A 22,379-nucleotide genomic window follows, 5' to 3' on the forward strand; every position below is an offset into this window, starting at 1 on the left:
ATCCTATGTATTTTTTGTATTTCAAATTCTTCTGACTTTTGGTTTGTTAGTTTATAGGGGATTTTGAAATTTTATTGGTCTTGAATTTAATTTCATTTGGGTCTTTGTGGATTTGGTTCCATTTCTTACTTTTTGCCTATATCTTTCAGCAGCATACTGCACCGAAATAAGATTGGGGTAATTTTGTTTTGAAATAAAAATTTGTGATACTATATATATATATGTGTGTGTATGAATAATAAATAATATTTCTATACAAATATTTTTACTACAATAGAAATCTAAATAAGTTATACTTAAAATACTGGCTCAAATTTATTCCAATAATTCATTGCATTATCATGTTCCTCGGAGAATACATAAAAAAACTTTTTTAATAATAAATTATAATATCTATATATATATATGAGGGGCCAGAATTTAAGGGTGAACTATTATAATTAAAATCTATTGGAATGGTTCATCAGCTAATTCTGGATACAGAAAAGCAAGGATTTTTTATGGAAGAGCGATTTTAATTTATTTCAATGTTCCTCCTCCTGACAAAGGAGGAGGAACTTATTTACCTGCATTTAAAAAATTATTGGCGACCTCAAAATTAACATTCTAAATTTGGTGCTCTTCCCCTAAATTCAGTCTTTTCTCTCGAAATCAAGAATTTTCGATGATTACATAACAACCTCAAATTAATCAATCACAGCTTGTTTCTAGAATCGTACCTATTCTGGTATAAAAACCCCTGGCAGCTAAATATGTCATCTCTTTTTCTGGCTTCTATCTGGCTAATAACTCCTTGCTTTGCTTCCCCATCTAAACTGCCTGCATTGTAATTTTTAATTATCAATGTACATAGAAATTTATTGTATTTCATTATTGACTGGATAAACATCTATGGAGAGGATTTTATAGACATGAAAATAAAGACTGGAAATTCTTCATGTTTCATTGTCTTCATCTTTAAGCCTTCACTCCTAGCCACGATGACTGCAAGCTAATAACTGTTCTATTCAACTTCTATGTTCCCAGAATAAATATTTTTTGATACTAAATTTTATCAAAAAATATTTATTCTGGAATTTTTTGATTCTACTAAATTTATATTAGGAGATAATATAATGTATATTTCTTTAGTAAATAAATTATATATATATACACACACACGTATTCATACCTATAAAAGATCTTGGTAGAAAGAAAATGGCAACAGTAAAATGAGAAAAATGATTAATAATTAGAATGTTGCAAATCACTTCTAACTAAATACATTCAAATATGGAAAATTTTAATATCTACAATTTGCCTCAATTATAAAATAGAGACCACACACATCATTTCATGGCAATGGCATTTCCCTTCTGAAAATATGTTTTCTCATCAAATAAATGGTTATTCTATGGTGTTCAGGTTGTTCAAAATTTGATTTTAGAACACAGAAACATTGCCTCTGCTTCCAATTTACCTAGGTATCACTCTAACTAGACAACTGTAAGACATAATGGAAAAACAAGTGCAATAGCTCAATCATGCAACTTGAAAGTGTTAAATAAGCCAGTAGAATATACAGCTTTTTCTAAAAATTATTGATATTATTATTTTAATGAAAATTACCTTTAAACAAACATGCAATATTTCTTGTATGATCCATGAACGATGGCACCAAGCATAATAGTTGTTTGGATACAGATTGGCAACTCGGGTACACAGTAAAAATTCATGTTCTATAATTTGTTGTAAGGTACATGTTGAAGGTTTATTTTTAATCAACTCCAACAAAATCCATTTCCTGTAAAAAGTAAATTCCTTTCTATTTATAAGATAAGAACAAAATAGACTAATTACAGTTTTGTTGGGAAGGAGACAAAGAAATTTTATAAAAATTACAATATATAAAAAAGAACTGTTTTATAACATAAAAATACCGAACTTAAAATAATTACCTAAAAGCTACACACACACACACGAAAAAAAAAAAAAAAAAAAAAAAAAAAAAAAAAAAAAAAACCACTTATGTTGAACTGCTCACATTTATGGGAAAATTAAAAAGCAACTAAAAATACAACAATCAATCACATTGTGGAGAGCTTCAAAAAGCAAAACTGCAGACCATGAGCCACCAGTCGTACTACATACTGAGCAGATATTAAACACTTTTATCATTATAAGCAGTAAAAATTTGCTGCTTGAGCTAAAAATAAATATATTAGGAGAAAGCAGGAAAAGGAAATTTAGATATTACTGCAGCTGAAAATAAGATGTTTTACTAACTACAGTAATAGATCTTACCGATGAGCAAAAACTTGTGAACTTTTAGGCTTTCGACTTAAAACTATTTCAGAAAATCTTAGATCATCTTCTGGAGTAAGAATATTTTGGCACACAAGTTCTTTTCTGCCAAAAAAATAACAAAAATGAAATTTGATCAGTCTGAGCGAAACAATGCCAAAAATAATTCAATAAACTGTTTACTTTTCATTACCATACTCTTAAGATTATTTTCTACATCTAAGGTTTACATTTTTCAAAATTTAATTCGATGCCATCAATCAAATAAATATCTTAATGGAAATAACAGCCAAAAAGAGGTGTAACTGTTATGATTATTAACACCAAATCATTAGTATAAAAACTCAGTCTAAGTATGAATTTATTATTAAATTCATTAATCTACCTATCTACAGTTTCGTGGTTACACTGCTTTAAAAAATGGCTAGTTATTAGTAACTGAGGGATGAAAACCATTAAACATTGGTAGTTTCACTCATTTCTGGCTGAAAAATTATTAAATGGATGGTTTCATATCTTCCTGCAAGCAGAATAAAGTAAATGTACAAGAGGTGTTTTTTTATGTAAGGGCTATTTGAAAATAAAAACCAAACAAAACAAAATTTTTAAAAACCAAATTTATTTTCAGATTCTACATACATTTCTCTATTTTCCAACATAGTTGTTAAGTTTGTTTAAACACTTTTCATACCTTAGAACTAGATTTTGAATACCCTCTTCATAGAAACTTGCTGCCTGATCCCATAACTAAGAGGTGACGGTCATTTTCACGGCCTAGACTATACACTTCAAGAAATTCATTTGAAAGAATGGTGGGATTGTGGTGAACCATCTGTTCTCAAGAATTTTCACTTCAACTGATGCCATCATATCGTCTGTGATCACAGACAGGTGACCGGAGCAGGACTCAATATGGTCGATATCGCAGCCAGCTCTGAAATCTCTGACCCATTTATGCACATTGCCTTCACTCATGGCAGTAGCTCTGCAAACTTCACAAATCTGCCAGTGAATGTTTGCAGTAGACAGGTTTTTTGGCGATAAAAAACATATCACTGATCATACCTTGCACATGGCGGGCGATTGAATAATCTTGAACATTTTAAAGACAGAACAGACCACACAGGTTAGCTATACAGCTACAACTGAGCACAGTTGTTTACAAAGAATGCCGGGACACGAAGCAAGCACTCGTTGCCGCCTACATGACACGTATTAGTGTAAAAGGAAAAAAAAAAAGGTCACTTACTTAAAAACATGCTGCGTAATTATATTTCACTTCATTATAATATTACTCCTTTAACCTGTTCAGGATCAGCCTCACATATACACGACGCAACTATTCCACTCCTACCAGCCCAGCGTAGCGCATACGCGATGCAACGACTCTGCTCCTACCAACCCAGCATCGCGTATGCGCTACGTTAAAATGGAACGATTTACTTGAATTTTTAAAAGCCAGTAGATTTAGCTAAGTGGTAATTGTTTTAACATGGGTTGATTCATACGGCATTTGACCTTCATGTACTGGCTTTAGTTTCTGTTTTGTGCTTCAGGTATTGAGAGATTTATTGAAATAAACAAACTAGAAATCAAGGTTCTTTATAAGGGGCACAGGTGTTTTTGTTTATTTAGCTAGGATTTTTTTTTTCTATTTATTTTGAAATTTAACATAAACGTTCTTGGTTAATTAAAAAGCAACATTACAACATTATTACAAAAGAGGAAAGACTATCAGCTTTCTCGACGCGTAATGCGTCTTGCTTGCATTTCTCAAGAAAGAGCCAGCGCTTATGTTTTTATTTCTTTTCGATTTAATAGATCATTATATATAATGCCTTGAATGGTCATTATATATAATGACACAAGCATTATATTTTGGTATATAATGTATTTACTTTACATATAATGTATATATTGACGTGATCAATAACGGATATCCTGCCAGTGGGGGTCTTTCCCTTGATCACTTTCCGGTCATCGTGGACGCTGCTTCCGATTTAGAAAAACAGGAAGCTTTCTAATATAAACCGATGCCACACACTGTTTGAGGATGAAATATTTATGAGTGTCTTTTGAAGAAGTTTTGGGACGTGTGTTGGGGTTATATTCAATTTCAGTCCGTTAGCCATGGCTAAGAGACCTTACTTAAAAATTTGTCCAAAATCACCTGACACTCCACTTTTCCGTCTAACTGGAAGACAGTTTCCGAAAATTTACGTTGACGGAAAAGGTAATAAAAGTAGGAAAAGGTGAACTAAAACCAAAGGCAAAGTGAAAGCAAACAACGTATTTTGAGTGTGAAATATGCAATGCAGGACTGTGTGTCGATCTTTGTTTTGGATTATTTCACACACAGCAGAATTTTTAAATTGGAATTTAATTACCTACAGGTAATTCGTGTTTAGTTTTTTCTTTTTAAATATCGTATTTGAAAATTTTTTTTTCATGTTTATAGTATTTATTTCTGTGTGTATATGATTTTAGTATTTTGCCTATTTAATTTATTTCTATTAATGTGATATTCTTTACATCAATGCACATTAAAAGCAAGTACATTAAATACGCAACTTCAAGAATTGAAGTTAAAATATCAAAATGCTGATTTTTTTTTTTCAAAATTAGGCTTAACTGCTGAAAATCTGTGGGCCGGTGGCGACGATCCATTTCAGCGAGTTTGGTCCTGTGACTGTGCTTTGTTCCCCCGCCGTTGGCCCTTAAGGGGTTAAGAAAATAAAAATTATTATCATCCAAAAGCACTTTTATTTTATTTTAAAGCTGCCACACAGCTTCACGTTAAAAAAAAATTATCAGTCAATTTTTATCAAATTAACCAGCCATATTTTTTTGGTTCATTTTCAAAAAGTTCATGGAAGACTCATGTCACGGGTGTAACTTGCAATACTTAAATTTGGCTATCAGAAGGTGTTAGAGCAGCGGTTCTCAACCTTTTGACTATCATGTACCCTCTAAACAAAAACTGAAAAACTTTAGTAATAACACTACATTTTACAAAGATTACTTTTCAATTTCTCAACAGAAATATATAAAAACATATATTTTGCCATTTGCACAACCTATTGGCTGTTTGTATTAAATGTGCACACATAAAAAATATTAAATTAAAATTTAGTTACCATTTTAATTATCAAAATTTAAGTTATAATACTTTAATTCTAAAATTTAGTGTGAAATTTGAACCTGTTTAAGAGAGATCAATTTCTTTATGTTTGGTCTTATTTCCCTTAACCGTAAATTAGGTTTCAATTTTAATTTTGTTCTGTATTTCTTTTTCAAATAAAACATGAAAGAAAATACTTGTTCTCACAAATCGGTTGTGCTAAAAGGCAATAAAAATTTAATAGCTTTATTTAAAACACCTTTAAATTCTTTTTTTGGGTTCAGTCAAAAATTAACAAGTGTGTTACTTTTTAAATCTTCAGTTAAGAGTTCGATCACAGGAAATTTCTATCAATTGTTCTTTTCCTTCATGAGATTTTTGAATTTAATAGTTAAATATACTTTGTTTCTTTGTATACGACCTATTTTCTCTTGCATATCACCAGTGATATGTGTACCAATGGTTGAAAATTGTTGTATTAGAGTATTCTCTACACAAGACATGTACGAAATGACATCATCTGAGGCAGTACAATTTATGCAGCAGTGCAAATGGAGTTAAAGCACCTGTTAATCATTCCATACAATGTTGCACTCTGAGTAAAGAAGCTCCAGTTTCTTTCATCAGAAGATCCCTGTGATGTTATAACCCCCTCATTTTTAAATTTCACCTCAGTCATTTCGCTTAATTTCTTAATCATTTAATGCAATTAATGCAAGAGATTTTCGAGTAAAAAGGCCTGGTTTGTTTGATCAGAAACAAAGCCCAGCTATAAACATAATATTTGGCAAATTTCTCACCTCCTGGTTTCACTTCCTCTCTTATCAAGATCTAAAGAGGCAATATTTCCAGATAATTCAAGCATCAAAATCAACAATAACAACTTAATCATTGATATCAAATGAGGCATTCTCTTAAAGCTTGCAGGAATGACAGGAGCATTCCAAATGTGTTTGTTTCAATGGATGTTCGCTGGCCTCCATGATTAATCACCAAAAATGATTGCTGACTGAAAACCAATACTACTTAACACCTCATCCAGGCAACATTACTTTCAAATCTGCATTCATAAAAGTTTTCATAAGGTGAAATCCCTTTTTTCTTGAATGAATGCTATGTACGGTTTGGTATCACCCTACTTAGTACAATTTATATGGTCTAGTGCATGGGGGGAAGGCTTTAAGCCTTATTAAAAAGCAGCTACATAAACTGCATGTAAGTACGCCATCTCAAAGTAAATGCAAGAAAGTGAAAAACTATATGCACGTGGAATTCTCTAATATTTTTGGGTGTCTTCTGCTCAGTAATTTTTTTGCTTACTATACAGTTTATGTCTGCCAATTTTGTTGCATGGCAGCGGCTATAATACAAAAGTAACAATAACTTTTATATTTCAAACAGAACTACCCTACAGGCATTTTTCAGAAAACTTTTAACACAGGAGTATATACCACACAGTAAAAGTGTATAGACAATATAATTCAGGTGCAAAATATTCTGTAACATCAGTATCAGCAGTTAATACAAAATGGGCCATTCAAAAAAGCTCAGAAATTTAGCACGTTAACCGTTATTGGATGACACACTAGTAGAAGTTCGTTTGGGTGATTTCATATCTGTTACATCTGTCCCAAGTCTACTGTGGATATATTAGAATCAAGATAGAGATGTTTTGTAACCACATTCAAAGGCAGTATGGTGGTAGGTCCTTTAAATTAATGAAGGGTACTTGACAGACACTTTATAAAAATAAATAACAATTAGTTTACTACCACTGTCAATTAAATGTGCATTTGAATGCACATCAGAATCCATCTTCACCACCAGGACTTTTTGGAATGAATTAAAACATATAATTTACTGCTGAAAAATGGCGAAAGCTCCTAAACATTAGCGAAAGCTGATGTTTAAATGTGGAATGTCAACTTAATTTTTTTTTTTTCAAATTTTATATGGACCTCATTTTAATTACTCATGCCTTTTGATTCTTCAATACATTTACCAATATGTCAGAAAACACATAAAACTCAATAAATTACATAAATCATAGCTGTTGGATAACATAGAAAGAGAAAAATTGTTATGTATATTGGCAAATTACATTGAGCTGGTCAAAAATTTTCTTCTTGACATGAAATATCACAGCTGCAAAGGTTATACAGTACAAATGCTATGTAGAGAAAATTTCATATTACCATCATAATTTATACTCAACCCTTTGCATATGAGAAAGAAGTTTTATACATACAATTAAGGAGTTTTATATTATAACAGAGATCCACTATGGGTTAATAAAATAAAAATTAATCTCAGCTGTGGAATAATAAAGTCATTTTGGGCTCTTACATGTGAAGTAAATTTACAAATTAGAATTAAATACATTTCTTATTTTTTCAAATTTCTAATGCTATTGATTATTCTACCATTATGGATCTTTTCCAATTGTTTAAACTACTTTTTTCTTCTGTACTTAATTTTGATTTAATGATTTATTTTAGAAATGTTATAATCAGAAATATGTTTTTAATAACGGGGATAAGTAAATATAAATCTCTCTCATATTTTAAACTGAAAATTTCATAAGGTATAGAGCAATATATGAAAAAAACTACCTATATGAATATGAAATTACTGTTACTGATTTATTTCATATTTAATATTACCTTTATTAAACATGAAAAAAATTACCCAAAAAAGAATTTAGATAATTCAGTATTTTAATATAATAATGGAAAATATAAGAAAAATACCCCTCTCGCTTTTCTCAGGCTTGGAACTAGCCTCAGCATGATTAATATTTTTGGTACTTAATGCATTTTCCCATCAACTATGAAAACTGACAGAGATAATATCAAAACTAAGGTGGAAGTTTGGGGGAAAAAAAGAGATTGCTTTTTATTTAGTTAGATAATTACATATCACTGTTTATATTAATTTAATTTGATAATCAACAGATACAAGTTGCAGGTACAGCATATAAAAATTTAAATAACTTCAAGTTCAAACTTTGAAATTATATGACAAAGAAATTCATTAAATCTATTGGCAAGCATTACGACAGTCAAAAATTCCTACTAGAATATACGATAACAAAACTGTTAGCTGCTTTATGAAATTAACATCATATACATTTACTACTTAAATTTGTTTTGTTCCATGATGTCTTTTATTGCACCATTTTGATGAACTACTCATCTTTTAATGTTTTGAATATGTGCATCAGCATAACCAGTCCTGCGACTCTGAAAATACTTTAAAATTTTAATCATCTTATTTTTTCTTCCAAAATCAAGAGAAAAACAGAGAAATAGTAATTAACTTTGTAGAGACATTAGGTTTTTTTTTGTTCTTGGAAGTAGGAGAATTGAAAAATTAGCAATTGCCGAATCGAACCTGGGCCCTCTCAAATACTGGCTCAGTGTACTGACAACTACCCACGAAGGCACGCTAGGAAGATGGGAGAAATTCCTTATATACTCCCCCTTTTAACGAGCAACTGGGGTTTTTAGGGGACCCAATCGCCAAACCTTGGGGAAGGAGAATCATCATCCAACATCCTTTTAGTTTGGGCGCCACTAGCAATTGGCTTCGCCGGGAATCGAACCACAGACCTCTGAAATACCAGCTCAGTGTGCTGATCACTACCCATGAAGGCACGTTAGGAAGATGGGGGAAATATCTTATATACTCCCCCTTTTAAAGGGTGACTAGGGTTTTTAGGAGACCCAATCGCCAAATTTTGAGTGAGGAGAATCATCATCCAACACCCTTTTAGTTTGAGCACCACTGTAGAGACATCATTATTATTATTATTATTATTATTATTTTTTTTGAAGTACGAGAACTGAAAAATTAGCAATCTCCTTCGATGGGAATCGATCCATGGACCTCCGAAATACCGGCTCAGTGTGCTGACCACTACACCACGAAGGCATGCTAGGAAGGCGGAAGAAATACCTTATAACTTTTTCAAAAAATCTAACCTGGCTCACTGAAGATAAAGGCTACAGAAAACCAAAATTTGAAGATCAAGGCTACAGAAAACTTCTTATGAGTGTATTGTGACCTACTACTGGCAACACTGTCAAAAAAGATTGATGACAAAATACATAAGTACCATATTTTTTACCTTTTTTTTATTTATTTACTGCTTACAAATTGATAAATCTCAAGTCAAAATTAGCTAAGTTGCTAAATCCAGCTAACACTGCTTTATATTCATTTAATCAATTCAGACTTAAGTTGTATTTTGCAATCACTGAATTTGATTCCATTCACTCTTTAAAATACCAATGCCTAATGAAGAACTAGTTTTACAGAGTGAGGAGAATTGAATCTAACAAAGTGTCTAGTCCTGAATTTGCATCAAACATGCATTCAACTAGCTATTCTCTCATAAATCTACTTCAGTAATACAGTCGAAAGTCTTTAATCTGGACTCATCGGGACTTCGGCGTTTCCGGGTTATCGATTTTTCTGGATTATAGATCATCAGTTTAAATCTGGTAAAATGGAAAGCAGAAATTATAAAATTAAAAATATGAATGCATAATTTATGAAATAAAGAGCAATTATGATCTAAAGGGTATCAAAATTTATAAAAAAAAAAGCTTAACATTTATTTGTTTACTTTATTAAACATTTCTTTCAACGCGCACATGCGTAAAGCATACATTACGCATAGTCGAAATTAGAAAATTGCAACCAGAAAACTATTTGATTTGTATTCGTGATATTTATAATGACGAGGAATTTGATTTAAATCATATCAAGGACGGAGTACATCGAGATGAAATACTACATTATAAGCCAAATAAAATAAAAACATCTGCCCTGAAGATAAGGATAGTGCTGACAGATCAACTTCCAGTTAATTGCGTGCCGCAACGCCCCCCCCCCCCCGCAGAACAGCGTGAAATTGATAAACAGATTTCAGAATGGTTAGAGAAACAAAGGAGCCTTTATCCATTTTTTGCAGCAATTCCACTTTTTGTTTGATGGACATCGAAACATGCTTCCCTTTGTAGATCCCAGCTTCGGAAATTCTATTTGACATAATCGAAAGTTCCAACTTACTTTTATAAAATTGCCCCAAGAGTCTGCAAAAAATAATAAGCCGGTTAAAATTCGAAGATTAAGGAACAACGCAATCTGCAGCATTAACTGAAATAGATAATTTTAGCTTAGCTTATACCGTCTGTTATACATTAAACGCGCATGTGTAAACGTATTATGCACATGCGTAAAGATGCGTCTATGCATTGACGCATGAGCAGAAAGTGTGTAGCTTTGAGGTCCGGATTATGGATCATTCCAGATTATGGGTGTCCAGATTAACCACTTTTGACTATACTTCAAATTAATTGTTACACACATAAAAGAAAACATACTTTCTAAAAATATATTTAATTTTCGCTACATATGAAATTACATAAAACTGCTTAGAATTACATACATATAATGATTGAAAAGAAAACTAATCAAAAGTGATAATACCATACCTAGCATTCCACACAGTTTCAATCTCTGGATTAATCAACAATATAGCACATGTCCAAATCAGCAGTTTATCCGACTCTGAAATAGAATTCAAAGTATATAATGTATGATGACTACTGATATCATTAATTATTAATAATTTAAATAAGCTATATTTTGTAAAATTTTTATTATAAAAACTATAAATTCTCTATTCCCATCTCCACCTCAATTTCCCCCTCCTATAAATAAATACAGTTGTCCCCTTAAATAAACAAGGATTTGAATTGCAAGCTTTTGCTTTCCAATAACATTACTGGAAAACATTTGTGGATTTAGAGCTACTTAAAAAAAAAAAAAAAAAAAAAAAAAAAAAAAAAAAAAAGCGCTTATAAACCATGTAATTTAGAAATACAAAGTATATCACGAATCCCAAGAATGTATGCATAAAACAGTTTATTTGATTATCTATTATATATGTTTATTTGATTATCTATCTATCTATATATATATATCTTACAATGAATTTTTTAAATATATTAATTTTAACAAATTAAATGATATCTTTTTACTTCCTTGTATGAAGTAAAAAATAGTACTGTAATCACAAAAAATTTCGTGTCTCATATTTTCAACAAAAATATCCATTTTGACCACTATCGAATGCAATTTAACAATATTTTTGCACGACATCTGTACATAAAGACAGAATAAAGGTTTCTTTTCAACCCAAAAAATTATAAAACTGATTTAAAATAAATTCTGAAGAGATTTTTTCTTGGCATCTGTACATATCTTGCATAACTAAAAAACGACTACCTTCAGAACGTTGAAATTTTGTATATAGGACTGTTATAACATATAGATGTGCACCTTCCATTTTGGTTGCAAACGGCTGCACCAAAAGTATATAAATATAGTTATATATACATATATATTTATTTTTCAGCCCAGTGAGCTCAGTTTCTTTATTCTTATATGTTTGTAAATTGTGCATTTTTTGCTTTAAAAATGATTGAATTATGTTGTTCTGGTTAAGATTTTTATGCCTTTAGTTAACCTGTATGCAATAATTGTGGATTTATCAATAAGTTTAAAGTTTTTTAAGTGCGGCTAAGCCTAATTTTTGATTACCATAGCAGCCATGTTTGTTTGCATTTGAAACTTAACAGAATAGTGGATTTGTTGCCTATCTAGAGAAACTAAGCTTCGCAACAACAAAGTAAAGTCGTCTATTATTATTACAAGTTAAATTATGTTTAATTCATTCTGGAATTATCATTTCAATTATTAGTTTGTTTTTGCATAGAAACTCTAACATTAATTGTAAAAATTGCTTTTTTAGTTGTTTTAACTGTACTTGGTGTTTTATGTTTTTCGATATCTTTCAAATTTTAATGAAAATATTTTGAATTTTTATGTATTTTTTGCCTTCTTGAGAAGTGAGAACTGAATTAATTAGTAATGCTTGTGCATTAGGTAAGCGGTGCTGAATCGTCTGCAAAAAACTTTTTTATTTGTTTAATTTCTTTTATACATCATTTTAGATTTATTATATTACAGTATTTGTTGTGCCACTTATGGTAAGTAAATTACCTCAGTTAATAATTTGAAACAGAGTGGCAATGCCTCGGTTTATCATGAGACTGTGATTAGAACAGTAGTTTAAAGATTTTTAAAATAGATACGACTTTGTTGAAAATAATTGAAATAAAATGTTATGCCTTTAAAGAAACTTCTTGTCTGTCGATTCAAGCAAGCCGTCTCATTTATCTGATTTAATGAGTATCTTTAGTCTAAAGTAACCGACATTTTTGGCACCCCTAGGGTGGGCAGTTTAATTGGAACGGCGACAAGAAGCTAGAAAAGGTAAGAGATTTATTGCTTTCCATTTTGAAGATTTGATAGTTAATATTTGACTGATTGAATTTGATACCTAAACAGTAATTTATATGTATTGAAAATACAAAGTTTCAGAAATTTTGAGTGAATAACTAAGATAGTAGAAATGAAAATAATAAAGAGAAAACAAAATTGCTCAAAGGGCTTCATTTATGGAGGTTTATAATAAATTAGAAAGCATACTGATGATAGCATTGAATATGACGAAACTGAAATGGGTCTAAGTTTATTTAAACAAAAGGCAGACACTTTAGAATTAACTTGCAACAGTTACGAAGTGTACAGGCGCGATAAGATGGATTCCCCACAAAGCAATTTCAGGGTTGCCATAAAATGGCAAGGGAAGGCAGGGTTGCCACATTTGGCGAGAAACCACCCATTTAGTGACAGAATTGGCGATATACCATGAATGGATGGAGAACCTTCTGGAACGAATTCTTACCGGTTTAGCCCAGAATGTTCTCGAACACAAGCCGAAAGCTATATAAACACTGCTGGTCCGCAGTCAGTTAGTGTCTCAGAGTGTGCCTCATCGTGAGGGCGAGTGGGTGTGCCTCGTCGAGAGGGCGAGAGCGTGTATCGAGTTGGTGTCTTGTCTAGCGATTCAATCCCTGCGGAGTCGATCGAGTTGACAGCCGGGCAGCGAGTGCCGAGTGGGTTGTCAAGTTCACTGAAGGAGTCTCTTAGTGTATTGTGGTTAGTGCATCATCGAGAGAGCATGTTGAGCTTCGGGAACGACTGAACCGAAGAGTCAGGAGCCGTGCTGTGTGTGTTGTCGAGTGCATCGCAAGGCGAGTTGTAGTGTGGAGAGTTTCGAGAGTACGTGGAGTTCTGAGAACGACCGAGCAGAGTCAGAAGCTGTACTCTGGTGCTTTGCAGTGAAGCTGTCTCCACTATTATAGCCTGATAACCTGACGGCTGTGTTGCTGATTGTTCCAGCGAGTGTATAGTAGATCTTCAATGACTGTAAAACATGACTTTGGAGCTGTCCTGATTAATACCGGCCAATAAAGTGTGTTTCGATACTTCATCAAGTGTCGTCGTTATTCACTCCAAATCCTCACGAACCCCGTATGAACGTGAAGGAAGAAAATAACGTAACAACTGGAAAGAAAAACATAACAATATCATAATGTAAATATGACTGTTGTTAGTACGCTTTCTCAAGAATTACTAAATGAATATCCAAAGAAATTGAAAAGAGACGATTCTGCCTTATTTAAGAAACCCATTTTCTTTTAAACAAATCTGAAAGCTTCAAAAATACTGGTTTTAATGCAGTTTAAAGAAGATCAGAACAAATTAACTGAAAATTTTAAAATACCACAGGAAAAAGAAAATCGAAGAGAAACTTTTGTTATCAATTCCTGTAGAGCAAATGCTCCAGAGAGTAGTATTTCTTCAAAGCAGAGAAGAGGTACTTTTGTATCATCCAGAAACACCAAAGTCCAGTATATTGGACAAAAGAGGTACTTATTTTTTGTCTACTTTTGATGAACACGGTACCAAGGCTGTTGATACGCCAGCAGAATCTAAGCTTTCTCATATGAAAACATGCAAATCTAGCTTTTTAAATAATACAATTTTGCTGCCTGAAGATATGGAACTGACTGAAGTTATCACTTTTACTAATACATTTCCAACTAAAAATAATGTAAATGGTTTGAAAACTTCTATCTCTCCTCCATCTGTAACTCCAGATACAAATAAAGATACACTGCTTCATGATGAAATACAACCTATGGGTGCATCAGAAAGACCTGCAGATAAACTTGTGTCCCAAGAAAATAATTCTTTTGAAACTAGACTTTTATGTGAAAATGGAAGTGTGCCAACTGAAACTGAAGACTTATAGAAAGTCATTTTTTCAGATCACAGTACATAAGGTTCTGCAAAACAAAGTACAAAAAGAACAAAGTGCAAAACACAGTACAAAAGTTTATCAAAAAAGTCTGTGACAAAGAAATCTATATCAAAGAAACACCTAGAAGACTGTAAATCTAGAGAAATACTCGAGAAGCCTGCTTTTGAAATTCTAGAAAAAGGAACCACATTTTTGAATGGTATTTGTGCATTAGATCCTACTGCTGTTATACAAGCAGAGTCTGCAATGAAACTTCGTTTGTCTCAATGAAGAAAAGTACGAAAATCTATTGCTTTGTATAAAAAAGAAAGTATTTCAAAACTCTTAGAAGGAAAAGATCATCTTAATTCTGAGGTACAAAATTCTCAGTGTTCAAAAACTAAAAAAACCAAAAGTTAGTAAATCTGGTAGTTTGTGTGATAAAAAATCACTTGTTCAAAAGAAGAAAGAGAATTTGAAGTTAACAAATCAAATGGAAGTTCAACCCACCATCTACCCCATGGTGGGGAGCATTCTGGGAAAGACTAATCAGCATACTTAAAGATCTCCCAGAAAAAAATCGGGAGGTTCATCTCCGACTTACGAAGAATTCTCGTCTGTGAGTGTGAATCAATTAGATATTTGACATACATATCAGAAGAACCAGATTTAACACCATCTTCATTACTTAAAGATCTTCCTACCAATGATGTGCTCGACCTAGACAAAATTGACAAATCCAACATCAATAGACGATACAGATATGTTCAGAAACTGAGAGAAAGATTTCAAACTGAGTATTTGGGATTTTTGCGCTCATCAATTCCTAAAAAACTGGACCAAATTAAACTTGGAGACATCGTCTTAATTGGTAGAGAGGATAAAAAATGAGTTCATTGGCCATTAGCAAGAGTGATCGACCTATTTCCCGGGAGAGGCAGGCGTACAAGACTAGTGAAATTGAAAACTTGTAAATGATCTTACTCAGACCTATTCAAAGGCCTATTAGAAGTTACCGAACATTTGAATAATATGAACATTAACTTGAAATAGACATTTTATATTTTGAATATTTCAAGCATTTTAATAATAATTTAAGGTTTATATTTTGTTGAGTTTTCTCCCAAAGGTTCTAAAAATCATGTGTGGGGAGAATGTTGCACCACTTATGGTAAGTAAATGACCTCATTTTAATACTTTGCTTGAAAAAATGGCAATGCCTCAGTTTATCGCGAGACTGTGAATAGAACAGACTTTTAAAATAGATATGAGTTTGTAATGAAGCGGTTTGTTGAAAATAATTGAAATAAAATGTTTATGCCTTATTGTTATGCCTCAAACTTATTGTCTGTCGATTCAAGCGAGCTGTCTCATTTATCCGATTTAATGAGTATCTTTTGTCTAAAGTAACTGATAGTATTTGAATAGAACTTGTGGTAATTCTTCAGATGATATAATTTTTGTGCACTCTGAGTTATAAAATGAATGAGATGTAATACCGTTAAGTGAACCTTGTGCTGAAGTGTCACTAAGGTAAATAAATATAGTGAACTTTAAAGAGTGCATTTATTCTATTGTGGTTTATGTGTTATCGATGAAGTAGATTTAATTCAAAATTTGTTAACTGTTAATTCAATATGTTTAAATGAAATGCAGGAAAATTGTGTATAATTTAATATTCCACACAAGGAAGTCATGTGGTGTCCACATCAGATGTATTTTTTTTAATGCTAGTTTTGTTACTTTAGATTCACCATTGATAAAAACTACAGCCTGATTAAATACTTTGTTCTCTATAATAATATCAAATGTGAGAAGTTGACCCAATCTAAGCAGTGATGAATTATCATCCATCACAGTTCAAATGTTACTGTAGGATCTCATTAAGTTTCTTTTGCTGCAGAAACATGAGACCTTTGCTAGGATTCGAATCCCGGATCTAGATTGATGTGCTAATCATGACAGCATGTACAGCAAAGACTAAAATTTGAAACATCATTTCTTAGTAGAGATATGTATAAACTTATTTTTTTTATACATGATGTTCAATCTATCACACTATGCAGCCTTTTTTGACAAATTGAACAAGCACTATTTATCATAATGGTTGCCTCTTTTTCACATTAATTAAAAGCACTATTATGCCATTTGGTTTTTTCACAAAAGAGCATATAGTTTTTACATAGTGCACATAGCTTACATAGGGTTCATAATTATCCATTAAAAGGCTTGCAATTTTATTACTCATGGGGGGAAGGCAGTACAGTATCTGATTAAAACACTTTTATTACTGATCTTCTTTAAATGAATAGTTTGTTTTCCAATAAACAGCATATTATTAAAATATGATTCATGGTTGCTTTTTTCATTTAGTACAGTACTGTCAGTCTTAACATCTATACATAGCAGAATTTGTAATGTAAGAATTACACCCAAGAAATTAAGTAATGCGTATCAAGAAAAATCTAAACTGTAATATGCATTGAAGATTTAATATTTTCACTTCTTTGTTATGAATATTATTGTATTTAACTATATACCATAAAATATTTATAGCAACCAATACATTAGGAGGTATGTTAGGTTACTTTATAGGAAATGTAATGACTGCATTTATTTCATAAAGTAATACAGTAAAAAATCCAAAATCCAGAATGATCTAAAATCCAGAGTACAAGCAACTTATATGTATTTGATATTTTTTCCCCAATAAAACATGATTCTTAATTTCATTTCGGTATTAAATAAAAAATACATCTGTATTGATCAAATAATTATTTATTAGCAAAATCTGTAAAATCAATAATTTCAGTCTGCAGCTGCCCTTTTGCTTGGCACACATCTCAAACCGAAACACTGTAGATTTTACACCTACTGAATAAATTATATCCCTAAAGCTAACCCAGTAAATCATTATTTATTATTTTTTGCTTTTATTATTGCATAATGATCAACACATGGCAGTTTGAGAAATGACTCCCACAATGATATCTAAACAACTGTTTTTTTAAAATTTTATTTATTTATTTATTTTTTTTTTAATATTAGTAATTGAATACCAAAGAGCATGGTAACCTTGACATTACACTTAATGATGATTACAGACTTTAGTTAACAGGTGTTAAAGAGTTAACACAAATCTCTTTCCATGCACAAAAGAGAGATTTCATAAATTATACTCATAGGTCAGAAAATTACATTCAGTGCATCTGAATTCAGAATAACTCATTTGTTATTTAGATAAGCATAGGATCAAGGCCAAAGCTGGTGCAGCCGCCTAGCAAAATTTTTAGAAATTAGGGAAGTACCGAGAAACAAAATTAAGGGGTGGCAAAAAATTTGAGTATTTAGAGAAGGCACTGGGATGGACAATCTTTAGAGTTTAGAGAGGCACTTGGTAGCAGAATTCAGGGTCACCAAGCTGCAAAATGTCCAGTACCAGACCTGGATAAGCATTAAGAAAATGTGAGAATTTATTTAGTCGAGACTCAGAAAAGATTTAACCATGTGTGGGAAATAGGTATAAGTATAACAAATAACTAATGTAATCCAGACTTAACATCATGAGTGTGCAAAAGAAGCAAAATAAAATTTAGTGGAACAACATGTCTTCAGAGACTAATCTCATGATACATCACCAATACGGTATAGTGGAAGCTACCTAAACTTTATGTTGATAGCCATGAATTTAAATGTTTTCACATACCACAAACAAAAATTTCTAGTTAATAGAATTTATGGAGAAGGGGTAATAAATGAAGATGACATAAAAGAACATTTTCCATAGCGATAACAATGTCCCAGTCATCAATCAACTAATGGACAGTGAAATCTGTTGTACGGTTTCTAAACCAGTGTGACAGTGAAGAAAGTGATACAGAGGTTGTTGAGAACAAAAAAATTTTGATTGACAATTTAATGAGGATTACCGACACAACAATTACAAGACCTGATCAATGGAACTTTGTAACTGAACAAAAATATTTGGCTATCTACACAATTGAAGAGAAAGCCTAAAAATGAAGCACAAATAAATATTGTACTCTTTATTTATAAATTCTGAGTCCCTTGAGATCATAATAATGCTTCATTACTTCTAAAAACATATTTCTAAACAAACTACTTCATATTTTTTATTTCTTACTGATGATCTAATATTCAAAATCCAGAATAGCCAAAGTCCTAATGAGCAAGAATCTCAAATTTTCTCTGTACTATATGTTGCTGAAGTATTGTTAAAAATACATGAACATTTAAATATACATATGAAACCATTTTTTTGTTTTGTTTCATAATTTTTATTTTTGAATTTTTTCATTAATAATATATGCAATAATTTTATGTTTAGCATCATATCAGGCAATACTCATGTAGGTACTGACAAATAAGTGGTTCTTTTTTCAATCAGATGACACAAGATAGAAATGATTATAATATGCTCCATAGATGCAATTTTTTTCCACATAATTTTTTCCCTTTTCTTTTACCCTTCTTACTTACTTCATAATAAGAAAACATTATGTAACACATACAGAATATAAAATATACATTAACGTGATGCTTATATTAGCAGAAAAGTTTCTGATCAACAATAGGCATAAGGATAAAGTTTTTGAGTAGTAACAAATTATGTTGCTTTTTCATCTGTATGCCACTCTGACCCTTAATCTAGGTTTACATCCCTAACCATCATGCAGTATAAGGGTTAACTGATTATATTATCATAACAGAAAAAATATAAAATTACTGTAACGCTGAATTAACAACACTTTTTAATACATTCTTAAACAATAAATTGCATAAATAATTTTAGTAAGTTGCTCATTTCTAAAAGTTTAAAAAACTAATATGTAAATTAATTTAAAATTAAAATAAACCTTTTCCAATATATACAGGAAAATACAACAACTGTAAATTATATTTTAATGACAATTTAATCAAGTAAATAATTTTAAGATAAATATTCTACAATTCATAAGTATGAATGGTATAAGGATTTCAATAAAATCATGCAAAATTTTTTCATTTGAACTACTTACCAAATTTATACGGTTTCTTTTTCCAGGCAAAAAATTTATTATAGGCATATACATAAACATGTTTGATACACCAGTCTTCTAAGGCAACTTTATGTTCAATATGAATTACAGGACATGTGTTCCGAATCGATTCATGTACAGGCAATATATCAAATTCATCACTGGAAAAGATAAGACAATTATATTTCAAAACATTTTACAGCAAAATAAAATAAAATGCTTTCAAAAATGCTTTCTGCATATATTTAAAATACAGCATGAATAATAATACACCAAGACAGCACCAATAAGCTGCCTATTTTAAAAGCTATCAAATCAGTCTTGCAATCTAAGCAAAACAAAATGCCAACAGTTTCTAAGCCAAACAAATGATACATCGAAAGGTAGGTACTAGAGGGTCTGAAGATGTTGTACACAATCATCTGATCCTTTTAATTCCCAGAATAAAAATTTAAAATAAACCCTCAAATAAGAGCAGTGTCCCTGGAATCAGAAGCACAGCCAATATTAATACGATATGCAAATATCCATATGATCCAAGGTTCATAAATTTTAGATATTTTTAAATAAATAAACTATAGATAAATTGTAAAATAAGAATTATGATGTCAAAGTAGCAAGCTTACAGACCTGCATCTTAAGTGCTATTTGAGACAAAAGCCATCAGTAATGAAGAGATACAATAACACAGTGAACGAGTATTAATTTAGAAGTCAAATAACAAAAATCAGCGTTATATTTTCAAATTTTCACTAGACTAGTTTCGATGGTTTTACCGAACCATCATCCTCGGCTGTGAAGGATGATGGTTCGGTAAAACCATCCCCCTTTGCAGCAAATAGTAAATAAGATGGTAGTGCAGCTGAGGATGATGGTTCGTAAAACCATATAAATTTACAGAGCCAAATGTGTTCAAATTAAAATAATACATGGCAATTAATAAATCAAAATTACAAAATATTTGAGAAAAAAAATATTTTCCAAATTTTAAAACATGACCACGCGCGTGTCGTAACTTTTATGAAAAAGCTGCCACGTAGCATAAAAGCCTAGTTAAAAAAAAAAAAAAAAAAAGTCAAATGATTTCCTGTTGGCACATTCCATGATGTGGGGAAGGGTTGAAAGATATAAAAATGACCTTCAGACGTCTCAGCTTCGATATATGAAAAAATGTGCATTAAAAATTTGTCGTAAATTTTGCGCATATGCATGTGCTGGAAGGTTAAATAAATTAACATAACAATAAATTTCAAGTAATACCATGTAGACAGCATTAAACTTAAAAAAACATCTACAATATGCACAATCTAGGCATTGTGCACTAATCAACAAAATAAACTAAAATAAATTTCAAATAATTAAAGGAAACAACAATAATGACTGAAATTCATACTCAAAAAAAAAAAAAAAAAAAAAACAATGAACATAACATTCTACAAAATAAGAACAAGAATAAAATAAAATGCACTTAACATGAATGAATGCTTCTTCGAACAGCAGAAATACCAATTTCATGCTGCCACATAATCACTGTCATATTTATATGACAGCCAGACTCACTATCCACAAAATTGATAGTATCTTTCACAAATAAATGTTAAAACACCTTCTTTTCCTAAATCTTGTAGGATTTCCAGGCGTCCGAAAAAATAGTTGTCCCAGGCTTCTTATATCAGCTCTGCATTTTGGACATGCCAAACTCTGCTTCAGAAGTCCTGATTCCTACAGAAATTCCAAAAATACACTTCAATCCACATAAACACACCCGTCAACAAAAGACCTGTTAACAACTCCAACATCGTACCTTTTAATACTAAATTTGCACACAATCTAAAATACAGGACTTAAATTTTCCTACTTTGTCTTTCATTGCAACATTCCATTTCAAAACACGCATTATACGAACCAACAAGCAAATAAAACCACTGCAGTGAAAGAAAGAGTAAGTTTCAACGTCACGACATTGTTAAGGTTTTAAATAAAAAATCTGTTAAAGTTTTACAAAATATGAAATAGACAATAAAACAAATTCGGGCTTCCAGGCCGTGCTCAGGTAAAGGACTATACTATTCACAATTTGACTCTAGGCTCCGTTGTTTTTTCACAATGCAGGAAACATACATACATTCATGCTGATTCTTCATTATTTAATTTCTTTAAATGTAATACAGGGCGATAATATTTGGTGGCAATAATATGAAAAGTAATTTGTTTTGAGACTAATGGCCCTTCTGGGCTAACATTCATTTGAGCTAATAAATAAACAAAAAAAAAAAAAAAAACTTTAACTTAGCATAGAATTTCAATAAAATTTGTATCCATTTGAGGGGGATCCGACATAGGTTCTTCTTTAGAAATTATTATTATTTGTTTTTGGAAAGGAAGCCGTGACAATAATTTGATATGAAAATCAACTAGCAGAGCAAGAACATGGATGTAGTAGCATATATTGCAGAATGTAATAAAGGAACATGAAAATATATGAAAGATATTAATACTGTTGCAAAGAAATAGATTGGAATTAATGTCTTTAAGTGATACTGATACATTCTATGAATATGAAAGGCTTCAAAAGAAATCCAAATCACATTACTAAACATTTGTTCATTTCTGCTTTTTAAACACAGAATTTGCATTACTTGGCAAAAAATTTTAATGCTCTTTTATTTTGGCTGATATTTGTGGGGAAAGTGCAGAATCACCCACTGCTTGG

At 31.3% G+C, this 22,379-nt stretch overlaps 1 protein-coding gene across 6 annotated transcripts in view; it reads right to left on the reverse strand.

The window, feature by feature from the left end:
• temp (protein prenyltransferase alpha subunit repeat-containing protein tempura) overlaps window positions 1-22,379 on the reverse strand; it is a 33,472-nt gene that overhangs the window by 4,400 nt on the left and 6,693 nt on the right. For 4 of the 6 annotated variants that reach the window (XM_035367571.2, XM_035367570.2, XM_035367569.2 and 1 more), the window contains exons 3-8: window positions 21,525-21,591; window positions 21,273-21,388; window positions 19,667-19,827; window positions 10,906-10,981; window positions 2,284-2,388; window positions 1,609-1,783 (exon numbers count right to left, since the gene is read on the reverse strand). In XM_035367571.2, the coding sequence (XP_035223462.1) occupies window positions 1,609-1,783; window positions 2,284-2,388; window positions 10,906-10,981; window positions 19,667-19,827; window positions 21,273-21,388; window positions 21,525-21,591 (700 nt within the window). The remainder of the gene's footprint in view (window positions 1-1,608; window positions 1,784-2,283; window positions 2,389-10,905; window positions 10,982-19,666; window positions 19,828-21,272; window positions 21,389-21,524; window positions 21,592-22,379) is intronic. The other 2 variants (XM_035367574.2, XM_035367575.1) reach the window with 2 other exon arrangements.

Source organism: Stegodyphus dumicola, chromosome 3, assembly GCF_044657685.1.
Source record: "Stegodyphus dumicola isolate Sdum_Otavi_A_Nest chromosome 3, ASM4465768v1".
Taxonomy (NCBI): domain Eukaryota; kingdom Metazoa; phylum Arthropoda; class Arachnida; order Araneae; family Eresidae; genus Stegodyphus; species Stegodyphus dumicola.